The sequence below is a fragment of the Ochotona curzoniae genome, unplaced genomic scaffold, assembly GCF_017591425.1.
Source record: "Ochotona curzoniae isolate NIBS_2020 unplaced genomic scaffold, NIBS_Ocur_1.0 contig_3643, whole genome shotgun sequence".
Classification (NCBI taxonomy): Eukaryota; Metazoa; Chordata; class Mammalia; order Lagomorpha; family Ochotonidae; genus Ochotona; species Ochotona curzoniae.
The window spans coordinates 2,172,915-2,189,197 of record NW_024465933.1 but is presented as its reverse complement, the minus strand read 5'-3'; the positions used below and the strand labels follow the sequence as shown (position 1 = coordinate 2,189,197).

At 41.2% G+C, this 16,283-nt stretch overlaps 1 protein-coding gene across 6 annotated transcripts in view; it reads left to right on the top strand.

The window, feature by feature from the left end:
* The window catches only part of DOCK10 (dedicator of cytokinesis 10), a 246,269-nt gene that overhangs the window by 189,633 nt on the left and 40,353 nt on the right, over positions 1-16,283 (top strand). For all 6 annotated transcript variants that reach the window (XM_040982815.1, XM_040982814.1, XM_040982813.1 and 3 more), the window contains exons 28-30: positions 4,870-5,016; positions 12,064-12,147; positions 14,801-14,897. In XM_040982815.1, coding sequence (XP_040838749.1) covers positions 4,870-5,016; positions 12,064-12,147; positions 14,801-14,897 — 328 coding nt within the window. The remainder of the gene's footprint in view (positions 1-4,869; positions 5,017-12,063; positions 12,148-14,800; positions 14,898-16,283) is intronic.

The following is a 16,283-nucleotide window of genomic DNA, read 5'->3' as shown; positions in this document are numbered from 1 at the left end:
AGTACTTCTGAAAGTCTGGTAACTCTCTAGACTTCACTCAGAGTTGTCTCAGCCTCTGCTGAGCTCCTCTGGCCTGGGCTGCTAAATGAGGTCATTCACACTGACATTTGGATAAGGAAGATCAAGAAATATCCGCATGGATCACCCTACTTCCGCACATGAGTTTCTCTGTTCCCATTGGGGTAGCCAAGGGGAGTGCTCAGGCACTGTCCCTTCCCTGCTGAGAAAAGGACTGTGTGGAGAAGCTATGGAAGGGATTAGCAATATTGTTCTATTCACTCTCCCAGTGAAGGAGGTGACAGAAGCGGCACTTGGCTTTCCCCGTAGGATAGGCCCTAGGACGAGCACCCGGTAAGGTTACTCCATAGATTTGACAAAATGACTGCTGGGTGAATCTCTCTCTTTCTCTCTCTCTCTCTCTTTCTTTTACATGAATTTTTTGTTGTTGTTAAAACTTATTTTAGTTTTGTTGGAAAGTCAGATATACAGAGAAGAGACAGAGAGGAAGGTCTTCCGTCCGCTGATTCACTCCCCAAGTGACCACAATGGTCAGAGTTGAACTGGTCCAAAACCAGGAGCCCAGAGCCTCTTCCAGGTCTCCACATGGGTGCAGAGTCCCAAGGCTCTGGGCTGTCCTCAACTGCTTTCCCAGCTCAGAAGCACGATGGGTTAGGATTAGGGTTAGGGTTAGTGAGAAACAGGGCTGCCAGGACACGGACTGGTACCCGTATAGGATCCTGGCGCGTGCAAGGTGAGGTCTTTAGCCATCAGGCTACTGCACTGCACCCGTGCAGGGTAGATCTTTAAATCCAGTGGACCCACTGCTAACAGAACTTTAGTCATTTTTAGTCCCTGTAAGGCCCACCTCCAACACAGAGATTATGTTTTTGGTTTCTAGATATCAGGATCATCTCAGATTCTATGTCCAATAATCCATAAAATGTATATTCCACTCTGCCTAGTGAGCAGTAACCCAAGTGAATGGCATTAGGAGCGGTTGGAGAGCAGCTGACGAGATCATCATGGTCTACACTATACTTAGCACAGGATTGCTGGGGCTTTCCTTTAGAGAGCTAGCCTCCTCCAGAGCCATTGCATGTCGGAGGTCAACATTGGCTCAGGTCCAGAAACAGGGAGGAATTCTGACTTCTCTTCTTGCCTGCCATGTGGATAGAAGTGAGAGATGAATGGCTCCAATCTGTATTGTCCCTGAGGGTTCCCTGTACCATTATGCAGCTCCACAGATCCCTGAGAACCAAGCTCCCTCAATGGCCTTCCAATCATGCCACATGCTGTGATGGTCACAGCCTGCTGGCTCCTGAAGGTTAAGTTCAATACATTTCCTCTGTTAGCGTAGGTGACCCGTGATCCTCCTGGGTATTAGTGAGCCAGCTTGTACTGCTTCTCCCACCGACAAATGAGAGACACTGCTGAACTTCTTAGCTATCTTGGTTAGATACTAACTACTTGGTTAGAACTTGATACTTCTAAGTCTCAGTTAATATATCCATCCCACATGCCCACTTCCTTCCTCATATACTACCTCCTCTGTCCTTAGTCAGGTCAACTCAGACACTTCCACTTTGCTTTGAGTGGACTATCTCTAGAATTCTAAGAGCTATCCAAAGACTGAATTACTTGTTCTCTGACATCTTATTCGACCCTGTGTCATAAGAAAAAAAAAAAATCCCCAAGTCTAGGAATTGCAATTTACTCACTCATATTCTGGCTCATTGGTCAAACATCCTCAATGTTGAATCCCAGAGGTGTACCTCCCTCCAATAGCTCCTGCTAATATGAGCTCACTAATTTTCACAGTTCTCAGAATATATTCTCTTTTCCCTTGTTAGACCCATCCAGCCCACAGCTGGGTTAAGCTAGAATCTGATTGCAAGTATTGGTGTAATCTTCAGAACTGGAGGCAGGACAGCTCCTCAAGCATTTCCTGTCTCCTTGCATGGGCAGTCACCTTCCCTGGGGAGAAACGCTGACTCCTAATGGGAAGAGTGGGACACTCTGAGTGCATAGCCACTTCCTCAAGCTCATCCCCCAAGGTCCCCAGCCATGCCATCCCATTTTCCCACATGGTCTTGACTTTAGCAAGACAGATGCCTTGGCTAGACCTCAAGTCATCTCTGGAGTTTAACAACTCTTTATTCCTAAGTCCTGCATCTGCTTTGCAGCAGCGTCTGTTCTACTTCCTTTTGTCTGGGAAGAAGAGAAGAACCCAGAATGAAGAGTGATTGATATCTCTTTGTCATTACACTATGCTGGGGTCAAGAAGCAATAGTGTCGTAACCCATGACAACAACTCAGAGCCTGCTTTGCATCTGTGAAAACTGATTGGATTAAAATTGAGTTCTAGTTACTGCTACTCAAATAGACAGCCACAAAACACAGCTGTGAACAGGATAAGCTCAGATGAGCTGATCACAGACAACATGTTTGTGTCCAGCAATTTCTCTTCGTTGATTTTCATTTCCCTTTTGTGAACCACAGTGGTAACCCCCACACTCACATTTCCTTTTAGCAGCCTAACACCTGCAAGTTTTTATCAGCCATTCTGACCGCAATTGGGAAAGACCCGCTGTCATCATTTGACACAGAGTGCTCACAATTCAATTCTCTTAGCTATTTTTATTTTTTCGAAAATTGCAAAGTAAATGGCTTTTACCACTATTGAAGAATTCAGTCATCTTCAGAATCAGTATGAGAGGAGCCAGTGTAATGATTAAATTGGCTGATTCTCCACCTGCCAGCATCAGTAACCTTTATCTGTACCAGATCATGTCCCAGACTCCCCTTCCAGTGCGGTTCCCTGCCTGTGGCCTGGGAAAGCAGAACAAGATGGCCCAGAAACCTCGGGACCCTATACCCACATGAGCAATCCATGAGAAGGTCCTGGCTCTTGGCTTCAGATCTGCTCATTTCTGATTTTTCCAGCCATTTTTGGAGTGAACCAACAAATGAAAGCACGTTCTCTGTTTCTCCTTTTCTCTGTAAATCTACCTTTCCAATAAAAATAAATAAAATAAATAAATAAATAAATCTTAGAAAAAAAAGAAAAGGAAGTGTGAGAGATTTAAGGAAGTTGAGGTAGTTGTCTGCCAGGTGTAGTGTGATTCAACAAATAGTGCCTCTGTGTGACGTCTACCCTCCTGGACAAGGTTGGCTTCTCCTTCCTGGGAACTTCTGGGTGTCATCTCTGTCAGCGAAAAATGTATCAAGTAGAATGCTTGCATCCCATCATCTCCCCAAACACTAAAATGCAGGCAGCCCATGTAATCTGGTCCAATCGTCATGAGCGTGGCTCAGACTCCTGCTACCCCTATGGGCTGTGCAGCTCAAGGCACCTGCCATCTCCTCACTCCCTTCCCCTCCTGTAGCTCCGTTATCTTTGGAGCAAGAAGGCTTCCACCTTTGCAGTATTATTGCAGGTGACAGTTAAAAAAAAAAAACATTATTTCTGCAGTTATCAGACAGCATGTATTTTAGTTAAAGAATGGCTTTAAAAGAAAGGGATACAGAGGGAAGGACAAATGGAATATCAAAGCCAAAGACATTAATAGATGTCCACGCAGATGTAAGCATTGATAGTTATAATGACAATAAAGAGAAGAAACTAGAGTGATGAAACTACGAATGTGCTTTGGTTACTTAAGAAAGATTGTTGTTCGTATGTGAATTGTGTATTCCTCATGGCATATGGGGTAGAATGAAAAGTGAGGTCTGTGGTCAAGTAAGTTGTATTGATTTGTGGTTAATTGATTTGATTTCAATAGTAAACCTTAAACATACATAAAATATAACCATGCAATCCATAAAATATCTATACAGTAGTATCCTGGTAAATTGGTTTAAAAAAGTCAGTCTGAGCCAGCTCCAATATTGCACTCCCAAATTGCACTGTTTTATGTATGACTCACGTTACATCAGCCTTTTTTAGTTTTATTCTTTCAGTGTGGAAGGTCGGCTGCTAAAACGCTGGGAATGTATAGTTCAGTCTGCCTCTAGTTTGTGCATTCCTTTCTATAATAAGAATACATCTGGCCTCAACTTTAAAGCCAGTCTATAAAGATTATTAAATCCACCTTCCAGATAGGAAGGAACTGTACAGGCACAGGTGGTAGAGACAGGTTGGGCAACTGAACTGCCTCAGACTTCGCTCTTTCTGTGCAGGAGTCCAAACAGGACGGGGGCCCCTGCTCCTGAGGAATAGCTTTCAGGACTTGTAAGGTTTTGCTGCATGAGCGTTATGGGATTTCATAGCCAACCCCTTCTTCATCTCGTGCTGACTTCTGAAATCTCATCGGTGCCTCTTAACTGTGCTGTGTCCTGGGACGTGGAACTAAGATCTGAGACGGAGCACTTACTAGACAACATTTCAAACCAACATCTCCACTCATTGGGGTTTTTTCATTGTGGAGATTCTTTACTTTAAAAAGAATCAAAATTAATGGTTTTAAATTAAACAAAGAATTGTACGCACAAATATATCTAGTGTAATTGTTCATTAGCCCATTGGTAGTAGTTATTCTCTGAGAGAGAAGGGCAAAGAATTGAGAGATGAAAAATTATAGAAAAACATTCACATTTAACTTTGAACATTACTTGAATAGCTTCCATTTCACACATATATCATAATTTACTTTGCAATGAAAAAAACACCTCATAGGCCAAGATAAAAGAAAACATTTGATAAAAATGATCAAAGCCATGACCTTCAAATTAAGAGATTGTGTATTTCATTGTTGCTTAGTTTTCAAAAGGATTCTGTTGGACAATCTATAAAGTGAAGTCTTAGCTTATTTCTCCCATGCTTAGTTTTCAAATGCCACATTTTAACAAAATAATCTATTGTTTCTCTAGCTTCCCCGAGCACAAAGATTTCCTGAGTCTTACCAAAGTGAACTGGACAATCTTGTGATGGTCTTGTCTGATCACGTGATTTGGAAATACAAAGATGCCGTTGAAGAAACAAGGAGAGCAAACCACAGTGTTGCCAGATTTCTTAAGGTACGTTACGTGAGATTACAACACAATAGCAACCTCATAATAGTGGAGACAAGATAGCCTGAGTACTCATGGTTCATCTTTCTTTTTTTTTTCATGGTTCATATTTCAAAAGAAAAAGCAAGAGCAGGACTGTGAGATGCATGCATGACTCACAGTCATGTACTTCAAAAATTTTATGGAAAATTGAGTTAAAAGCTGATCTTACTTTGATGCAAAAAAAATGCACACAAGGGATTTCAAAGAAGTTCATTGAAAATATAAACTATGAAAAATCTAAGTAAGAATTTTTTGCAACAAAATGAAATGTGTCTTTCAGTTCAGTTGTTTTCCTTGAACTGTTGAAGTAGTCTTATACATATTTTTCTTCTTGAAATATTTTTCACCCAATTTTGAATGTCAATGTAAAATGACCAAGGCTAAATGAAATAATCATTTGAATGTTTGTCAAATCATAGTAATTTAAGATTTATTTGTTTCAAAGGCAGAGTTACAGAGAGAGATGGAGAGGTAGATAGAGAATTTCCATCTACCAGTTCACTCCCCAAATGATCACAAGAGCCAGGGCTTGGCCAGGCCACTGCTGGGAGTCCAGAACTCCACCCTGGTCCCCCATGGAGGTAGCAGCGGCTCCGGAACTTGTGGATCAGGACTGGAAGTATCAAGAGCGAGCAGCCAGAACTCACAGTGCTCATATGAAATGCTACCATTTCAGACAGCACCTTGAACTCACCACATACAACCCCATCCGCCAAATCACAGTAGTGCCAAAATTTCTTCAAAGAAACCTGGTGGCATATTTTTCTGCCCTTGAAGTGAGTTGCTGCTTGCAGCTCCAGCAGTGATGCCAAATACTCATTTTGAGATAACCTTTGGGAATTTGTCATTTTTTTTTATTTTCCCTAAGCTTTTATTTACATGATAGAAAGATAAGCACTGATCTCATCAGAGGATGCTTACCAGGAAGGCTTTCAATAGCTCCTTTCTGAACTGAAAGCTTTTGGAAAAGTAGCTGGCTTGATTTGCTTTCATACTGAGTTGAGAAGAAAAAAAATCCAAAGTTAAAACAGTGGACGTGCAGAATTATGGTACAATAGCATACTTCCGTAAGGACATGGAAAGAAGGAATTAAAAGGTAAGTTTATCTTGGTGTTAAAAATGTTTTAAATCCATGTATTTTTTTTTAAACGTATCGATTATTCTTTATAGGCATGGATTTAAAAACTTTTTACAGCAATATGAACTTATCTTTTAATTTCATTTCTACAAACTTATTGAAGTAACTTTGTGTTGTTTGACAGAGTACTCAACTAAGAACCCAGTGGATTTCTTTCTCCTTTTGCCCAACCAATAGTTCAATAACAGTTCTGAAATCATGGTACTCATTTCGTGATGCTGGACATCAGAACAAACCAGTTGGGTGTGAAAATTTACAAACAAATGCTGAAAACAAAATTGCTGAGTCTGTAGAGATATATGGAAAAAGATTGAGTTTCCTTCAACTGAACGTGAATTTAGCCTTCGTTTTAATGCTCTGAAAACTATTTTGGATTAGCCACTGTGCTTGTTCTTTTCTGAATTAATTTATTTTCAATACATAGCTCATTTTTTTTTCTTTTCCACTTTTTGGGGATGAGAAAAACATGATACAGAAGAAAGAGAAAGAGAATAAAATGGAAAAATAGTGTGGTTAACATATTAAGACCTATGAGGATGCATTCTATTGCTATATTGGTAGTTTATTTGAAGTACAAAACAAGATAACAAGCTTGAAAATTGAACATAATCCAGTTTGTAAACAAAATATGCATAAAGAAATATCAGCAATATCCTTCCCTAAACTTGTAGAAGTTTAAAAATGATGAGTACACAGTTCTGTAGAAAAAAAAGAGGATTTATGTCTACTTTCCATGATTTCAGTGGACTGTTCTTGTTAAAATGAGTGAGTGTCTTCCTTGGAGGCCATTTATGCAAAGGTTCTTGCTTCTAGATCATAACCAGTGTCCAAATTAAGAGTCAGTAAACAAATGTTCAAGGTGAAAGGGGAATGGAACTATCAATGGCTTAATGAAGCCAAAAGGAGGGAAGCAAACATGAACGATGGATCAACAAATATAGCTGAAAAGAACTGTAGATCGTATGTAGATCAATAGGTGTCGGAGCCTAGTTCAACCCAACCCCACTCCAGGCCACATTTATATTGGCAGGTACCGCTGTCTGTTTAGCCAGGTCCACCTCGAGCTCTGGTTCTCAAGCAAACCAGTGGGAGTTGCAGCTCACCATTTTCCTATGGGACCCACTCCCATTCCCAGTTTTTGCACTCTCCAGGTGGTTCTTCAGTCTAGCTTGGCAGGATTTGCCCCTAGTCCAAGCACTTGCCAGCTGACGCTGTGGCAAAGCTCAACCAGCCTGTATCTACTCTGGCTCATGCATGCATGAATGGATATCGTCAGTTATTCCAACCTGGCTCTCCCTCTAACCCATTTCATATATTTCATGGCTTTTCATTTAAGGGGATGAAGCCTTCCAAGCCTGATCTGCCCCAAGTCCCAGTTCTCGTACTCACCAGAAGCAGTGACGGTCCAGCAAGGGAGTTCCCCGCAATTCTCATACTAGACTCGCACCTCCCCACCTTGGGTCTCACATGTGCTGGTGCGTGGTGGGTGCTGTGGCCCAGCTTGGTATAGTCTGACTCACCTTGGCATTTGCCTGCTCTGTGCTGTAGCTTGGCCTGGCCCAGTCTGTCCCCAGTTCCAGTTCATGCTGGTGGTTGTTGTGGTCTAGCCTAGCCCTGGCCCTAATATGAACTGGCTGGTGTTATGCCAAACCCAGCCTGTCCTGCACCCCGTCCTGGTTCTCAGATCTGCCAGTGGGTGATGCAAACTGACCAAGCCTGGTCTGCCCTCAAACCTGACACCACCGTGTGTCAGGGGTACCATAACCTGGCCGGATCTGGGCTGCTCCCAGCCTTGGTTCTTGTGTCTACCTGCAGGGACTGCATCCTGAAAAAGGAGTTGATCACATGCACTTGGAATGTAAATCAGTACATGTACAAAATGTCTATAAAGAGAAAGACTGGCTTAACAGATTTTACATCATCAAAGTATGTCATATATGGATTATTGTTTTTAAATCTTTTATTTATTATTATCATTATCGTTTTATGATATAGTTGCATAGGCCCCTGTGATTTCCTTATCCCTTTTCCTCTTCCCCCTCAACTACTGAGTTCCCCTGCGGCATTACTGAAGTAAAGTTCTTCATACACAGTCATATGTCTATTATTGTGGGCATGGTCAATGGCAGAGTCCAGCATCCTATTTTCAGATAGTAAACAGTTTCATTGGGAGTCCATCTTTAGTCTGGAAGTAACGATGCATACTGCATTGTATCCTCACATCTGGATATGTTAGTCTCCATTTCACAGTTACTATACATCCCCTTAAATGAAAAGCCACAATACAAAATCAACAATAGGAAGAAAAATAGAAATTTACAATGCCATGAAGTTACATAACATGTTACTAGATATGACAGTCTCTATTACACAGCTGCTATACATTCCCTTAAATGAAAAGTCACAAAACAGAATCAACAACAGGAAGAAAAAAGAAATAAACAACACCATGAAGTTAAATAATATACTACTGAGTGACTAATGTGTCACTGAAGAAATAAAGAAGAAAATGAAGAACCTTCTTGAAGAAAATGATGTACTGTATGATCTGTGAGTCATTGAAGAATTTAATGACAAGAAAGTGTTTTAAAGAGGTGAAACTAACAACAAAAAAAATCAAAATTCATGAGATATAGTTTCTGCTGATTTTTGTTGGTTAAGTGTGTCTCTTCTAGACAACAGATAGGTTTTGTTTTTTAATCCAGTCTACTAATCTATGATGTTTGATTGAGCTTAAGCCGAGTTACATTCGGCTATGTATGGATGGTAATTTGATCCTGTCATTTTAGCAATGGGTTGTTCATTGATTTAGTCTTCTGTTGTCATTTTACTGGGATGTTCTTCCATTTGCCTTTGGTTTTGGTAGGTGCTATTCCTCTTCTCTGTCAAGAGAACATCTTGAAGTATCATTTGTAGGGCAGGTTTGGAAGAGGCAAATTCTTTTAACAAATTCTTTACTGTGGAAGAATTTTATTTCATTTTCAAAGACAAAAGAAAGCTTTGCTGGGTACGTTATCCTGGGTAGACAATTTTTTGCTTTTAGAATGTAGAATATGTCACTCCATTCTCTTCTTGCCTGTACAGTTTCCAGTAAGAGGTCTCCTGTGAATTTAATTGGCATTCCTTTATATGTCAGTTGGCTTTTTCATGTGCACATTTAGGGATCTTTTCCTTATGTTCGAATGAAGAGAGCTTGATGATCCTGTGTCTTGGTGAAGATCGCTTTTGATCAGGCCTGTTGGGAGTTCTGTGCCTCTCCTGGATCTTGTTTCCCAATTCTTTCTCAAGATGAGGGACATTTTCCTTGATTATTTCATTAAATAATTTGCAAACTCAGCTTCTCTTTCTGCACCTTCTGGGACTTCCATAACTCTTATATTAGGCCTCTTAAAAGTGTCTTTCAATTCTTGAATACTTTGTTTTGGCCTGATCCAGCTGTACTTCCAGCTTTTTGTTTGTTTCCCCCTGGTGACAGGAAATATCTTCTAATTCTGAAATTCTTTCTTCTTGTAGACTCTCCACTGGACTTTTAATTTGCTCTACTGTGTTCTTCATTCCTAATGTATCAGCTTTCATTTCTTTCATTTCCAGTGTGACATATTCCTTAAATTCCTTGAATGCCTGCTTTATATGCTTCTCCTTGTTGATAAGAAGCTTTAGAACAAGTGTTTTGCATTCTGTATGCCTCATTTTCTCAATATCTTCCTCAGTTAACTCTCAGGTTGCATAGGGTTTTGTTCCTTTGCAGGGGAGTCATCAGTAATATTCATTGTGCCTATGTCTCTTCTTTTTCTCTTGGTCATTGTACTTCTAGTTATCAGAATCTTCTCCCTAGGGCAGGTTTCCAAGCTAGGTCACCCACAGGTCTACAATGCGATTTTACTTATAGCAGTTGGTATATGGCTCTTTGTTTGCAGTCACTTGTGCCACTCCCTGCAGCGAGTTCCAGGTCTGGGTTCTTATGTCAGATTTCCACCATGGTCTCCATAGCCCCAGCTCCTGGCTCACCACTCTCCACCTTCTGTGACATTGTGCTGAGCCTGCACCATTGTCTGTACAACCTTTCTCTCACGTCCAGCTGGAGCAGGTCCCAGGATTAGGGAGACACCAGGAGTCCCATATAGCTAGGTTGTTGCAGGAACCTGTTGGCCATTAGGTCTGAGGGCCACCTGGACCTATTTTGAGTCATAAAATGCTAAAATTTGCATTATTTTTTTATGTGGGACCAGTGCAATGCACCGAGCTCAGTTAGTTCTCATGAACTCAGCACACACTTAGCTCACTGCTATCCCTGCAATCCTAAAACTTTAGCCACACAGTACAAAATCGTACCCGACATGCCACTACTAGAGTTCTTGATGTGCTAGACATCAAGTCTGAGGGCTACCCAGACCTGTCTTGGTGGAATCATTCTTTACTTGTTCCCTTCTCCTTAGGAAGAGGCCAAGCTTATCACATAGAAGGTCTTCCTTCAAATTTAAGAAATCCTGAGTCAGCTTTTCTAGCCCCACAGAGCAGCATTCTGCCTGTCATCTCCATCAGCAATAGGCCTCCTTGAGTGGCTCATGACCAACCTGCAGAATAGCACCCATAGCCCTTGGTGTCTGCAATTCCTTCTCCCCAGCTCTTTCTTAAGAAGTTTCCAAAGCCCACCGATGAACTAGAAGCCCTTCCTTCCAGCAGGATGAGGTCAACACCTCTTCCAACCAGAAAACAAAGAGCCGAGGTCTTCTAGCCAGAGAGCTGTCTGGTAGGGATATCCCCAGAGTGTGGGATGGGTCAGTAATATAGATTTAAGTACTCATTCACTGGAATGAAAAGGCACATAAAAACTCAAAAGAAAGCAGGTAAAAATGGAAAGGAAAAACCAAACCAAATTCAATGTAATGACTAGAGAGAATATTGTGAGAAAGTAGGTTTTTTCTTAGGCATAAATGTGTTTCCATGGAAGAATTTCTACTTTATGTACTATCTATTGCAAGATTTTGAGTATAGTCCTTTCTGGGAAAAGTGAGCTGTGAATGAATGGGGGAGAGTTCCAGGAAATGCAAAAGCCCTGTGCAGGACCACCCTGCACACTGTGGGCAGGGAAGAATCACTCTGTGTGGTGACACAGCTGTGCAGCTTCCTTGAGTGTTAGATGAACTCCCCTCCGTGTGGGTGAATAGAATGAACATCAGACACCAGGTGATGAGTCTCCTAGCAACCTGCAGTGGGGACTCCTGAGACACTACATCCATGAGTTTGGTCCTTGCCTCTGTCTGCACACACGCTGTGAAGACGGGGTAGTCTTTGCATTTCCACGTGTTACTGGCTACCTGCCCCTTGGCCTTGTGGAGAGGCAGTAAGTACTCCTCTGGCCCACGTATTGCCCTAGCCTCTCCTTGCTACTGTAAAGAGAATTTGATAACTGTTAAAAGGTGCCGGGGAGCTTTAAAATGGCATTCTGACCCTTCTCTAGCACCTGCCTTTCCTACCTAGTACTGCACAGCGAAAGCTCCTCACGTGAGCTGACGCAGAATCTCATTTCTAAAAAAAAAAACCACTACAAATATAAAACTGAGTGATTAAAAATAGACAACCAAAAGCTGAAAATTTCAATATAGAAAGGAAGAGACTGGGGTCTTTCATTGCAAAGATCTAAGAGATGTTTTAAGAGATTAATAATTATAGGCTTGTAATTTTACAGGTTTGGGTATCATATGAAATTTTTCATCAATTTCCATGTATGAATGCATTATATTTTATAGACTTTTAACACACTCCTACATCATATTAAATTTAATTTATTTCCATATACTAAATCATTTTTCTAAAATCTTTAATGATTCCTCCAGTAAACTCGCCTTGGCATGGCATTTTATCCTTTTCAGCGCTGCTTCACATTCATGGACCGAGGATTTGTGTTTAAGATGGTGAACAGTTACATCAGCATGTTCTCGTCCGGTGATCTCAAGGTAAGGTCCAGGTACAGGAGATACCGACTTTAAATTCTAGTATTATAAGTAACAAAATAAAAAAAACTGGTCATTGCTTATGTATCTCTGAAACATTAATCTTTACTTTTTATGTGTCAGAAAGCAATGTCTGCATCCAGGCAGCCAGGCTCGTCAGTGGCTCGCCTTCAGGGATAGGAGTGTGGAATGAACATGTTCACATTTCATTTCTACTTCCTGTGGGTGACAAAAGGCCTGGCTCTTTGCTGCTGCAGTTCCTGTAGTTCAGTTTCTCCTAGAATCAAGGTTCTACACCAAAAGTTCCCCTCGCCCCCCAAAAAAACCCTGAAATCTGGGGTAAAATGCGAAAGTTGATCTCCCCACCTGGACAGAGGTGTGTATTGGCGAGACAGGAAAGGTGCCTTGAGTTCGTGACTCTGTGTGTGCCTCCCAGATAAGCAAGGAAGCATTCATGGGGCCCAGAAATCTTTCCACGGACCTCTTAGGTGGTTCTCACTTACTCAGCGCTTGAAGACGGGCCAGATCCTGAAAGCTGTCAGTTAAGTCTCTCAGACTGCAAGCAACAGAAACTGACTCCAATTTGACAAAAGGAAATCTATTAGAAGGATGTTGGGAGAAAATAGCATTTACGAGGCTTTGAAAAGAAATAGTGGTGGGCCCGGCGCGATAGTGTAGTGTTTGAAGTCCTTGTCTTGCACGCACTGGGATCCCATGTGGATGCCAGTTCTAATCTCAGCAGCTCCACTTCCCATTCAGCTCTCTGCTTGTGGCCTGGGAAAGCAGTCGAGGACAGCCCAGAGCCTTGAGACCCTGCACCTGCATGGGAGATCCAGAAGAAGCTCCTGGCTCCTGGCATTGGATCGGCTCAGCTCCAGCCATTGAGGCCGCATGGGGAGTGAACCATCAGACAGAAGATCTTCCTCTCTGTCTCTCCTCCTCTCTGTATATCCACCTTTCCAATAAAAATAAGTACATCTTTAAAAAGAAAAAAGAAATGAAATAGAGGTGAAGGCACTTCCACAGGATACATGAGGAACTGTTAGGACAGGCTGTTTCTGCTGGTGTTACACAGATAGCATAGTTCTGATTTACACAGAGGGGCCATCCGATGAAGCTTCCGGGTCACACACCTGCCTCTTAAGTAGGGCATGACTTAATAGTTCATTGGGGAAGGAGGTAAGACCCCAAGGGAAAGTTATCTAGGTATTGGGAAGAGCAACAGATGGGAAGAAACCAAAAACAAATAATGATCTCCTCATAGTCTTTCATGTCATGCTTAAGAAGTTTCAACTTTTTTTTGTGGTGGAGATGAACTTTTGACCAGGGGAGTTGCATACAATCCAGTTTTGAAAATCGAATTCTCTCTAAATATTTTTAAATATTCTTCATTTCTGTTGTTATTATAGGCATGCACTTTGCAAAATATGCATGTGTATGTGATAGCAATCCACATAAATTATGTGTTTTTCCAAAGACCGAACAGAATGTTCAGAATAAAAATAATTAGATATCATTTAATTATGTTTCTGCTCACTTGATGTACAAAGGATTGTCCCTTGTACCGCCCTTGTTTGCAGGTAGCACTAACTAAGTTATCACAAAATGTAACTCCACAACCTGTGAATGGCTAAGACGTACTTCATTTCTTGGATTTGGTATTAGTAGATATGATGAAGAGAATCTCACTTGGAGGATGATGGCTTAGCGTGCATGAGAGTGAAAGTAGTTCAGTCGTGAGGCTGCTCCTTGTTCTTCCTCCTGTAGCCGCCTGTGACCGGTGTGCTACAGTCTTCTATTGTGCTTGACCTCCAGACAACAGTGTCCCGCGTGAATGCTGTTGGAAGTGTAGACCTGTAAACAAGGCAAGGAAGAAAGAGCCCTTAGGCAATGCAATTTGACAAAGAGTGCATTTTGGCATTCATGCTGTTGCCCTCCCTAACTGCCATGGTGGTTGTATAATTTGAGAACAGACTTTGAGAGAGTTCTGTACATCAGGGGATTTTTTTCCAAATAAATATGCCATGACACAAACTGAAAGAAGTTTAAAAACATGACTCAAAAGGATCTTATTTCTTAAAAGCACAGTGTGAATTACAAACAGGACCCTTCTCTTAGGATGCCTTAATCAGTCTCCAAAGATGGGGAACCTACACACACACCACTGGGCATCAAATCTTTTCAACCTAGCAGTTGCTTAGTGGTCACACAAAAGCAACAAGTTTGTTTCTTTTTTTTTTAAAGATTTATTTTATTTTTATTGAAAAGGCGGATATACAGAGAGGAGAGAAAGAGAGGAATATCTTCCATCCGATGATTCACTCCCCATGCAGCCTCAACTGCTGTAGCTGAGCCAATCCGAAGCCAGGAGCCTCTTTCGATTCTCCCACACGGGTGCAGGGTCCCAAAGCTTTGGGCCGTCCTGGACTGCTTTCCCAGGCCTCAGGCAGGGAGCTGGATGGGAAGTGGGGCTGCCGGGATTAGAACCGGTACCCCTATGGGATCCCGGACATGCAAGGTGAGGACCTTAACCACTGCACCATCGTGCCGGGCCCAAGTTTGTTTCTTAAAAGGATAAGGTTCAAGTGCATATATTTTTGTTGTTCTTAACACTCTTGGTGTCTAAATGATAGCATTCAGTTTTGTTCTTTTACAGACCTTATGCCAGTATAAATTTGATTTTCTTCAAGAAGTGTGTCAACATGAGCACTTTATTCCTTTGTGTCTCCCCATAAGATCAGCAAACATTCCAGGTAATAACCCAGGATTTTCCTCAGTTGGTTTAAGTGAACACTCTTTTGTTACTGTTCGCATGTTTCGTCAATCACAGTTTTCTGTGGCCTTGTCACATGAGTATAACTTCCAAGTAATCAGGTTAAAAGGCAAACAAGTTATTAGTTTGTGGTAATCATTATAACTGTATATTTCTGAAATTTTGTATTTCTTTTTTATTAAAGAAAAATCTAACAAAATTACAAACCTGGAGATTGTAAACCAATTTTAGCCTAGAAACATACTCTCTTTCATCTTACTGAATGGAAAAGATTCTCCATTTTGTTTTCATAAAATTGCAGGAAGGAATAATTACAGTTTGTGGACCTAGATTCGCTTGAATTTGTCAATCAATAGACGTAATTATGTTAAAATGAAATCTTTCAAAATGAGATATGCAAAAAAGACTGATAGCTAAAAAGGGGAAAGAAGGAGAGAGGGAGTAAGGAAAGTGGGAAAGAATGGAGGAAGGGATTTTGAATGAAGGAAGAGAGAGAGAGAAGGCAAGAGGGAGAGAGAGCAAGAAAGAAAGAAGGGAAAAAGAGAAAAGAGATAGAGAGAGAGGGAAGCAAGAAAGGAGGGCGGGAAGAAATGAAGGGAGGGAGGAAAGAAGGAAGAGGAAGAAGGGTTGCAGGGAGGAAAGAAGGAGTGAGAACCAAAGAAGGGAGGGGAGAAGGCAAGTAGAGGTGTGGGGTGAAAAACAGAAGAGAGTATGGAAGGAAGGAGCAGGGAAGGGAGGGGAGGAGTGCAGCATTGTGAATGTTTGTCGTTTCTGGGCCAGAGAAAGGAAGAGGTTGAGTGTAAAGGAAAGAGTGGGGCTTTGTGTTTTGTTTAGTAAACTTACAATGACATGAATATTTTGTAGAAAATATTCTATGTATTATTTATACAAATTAGAATATTTTATATATCAGAGTACAGTAGAGTTTGAGCATTACTTAGCTCAACACCCTAATCTAATTAAAAAATCAAGATTCAAAGGAAGCACTAAAATGATTCAGGAAGGTAAAACACTTTGCTCCCAAATGGTGAGTAAAGCAATTCACAAAGCACAGTTCTGATATTTAGAAACTGAAATTATCAAGCGTTTCCTTATACATATTGTAGTTTGAAGTAATATTTTAGAGGATGTAAGAGGAAAACCACATTGGGAAGCTAATGAAAACTTTGTCATTTCAATGTTAGATACAAGTTACATGCATTGTCCTATTTTCTTGCTAATTCATGGAGCACACTTTGTAGAAAAAAAGGAAAACTATATAGAAGACCTTAAATTTTTAACCACTTGTGTTTAACTTATTTGTTTCGCACAGTGCAAAGTCATTACTGGTTAGCCATGCTGGTTAAGATAGCCAAGAGGAACACAT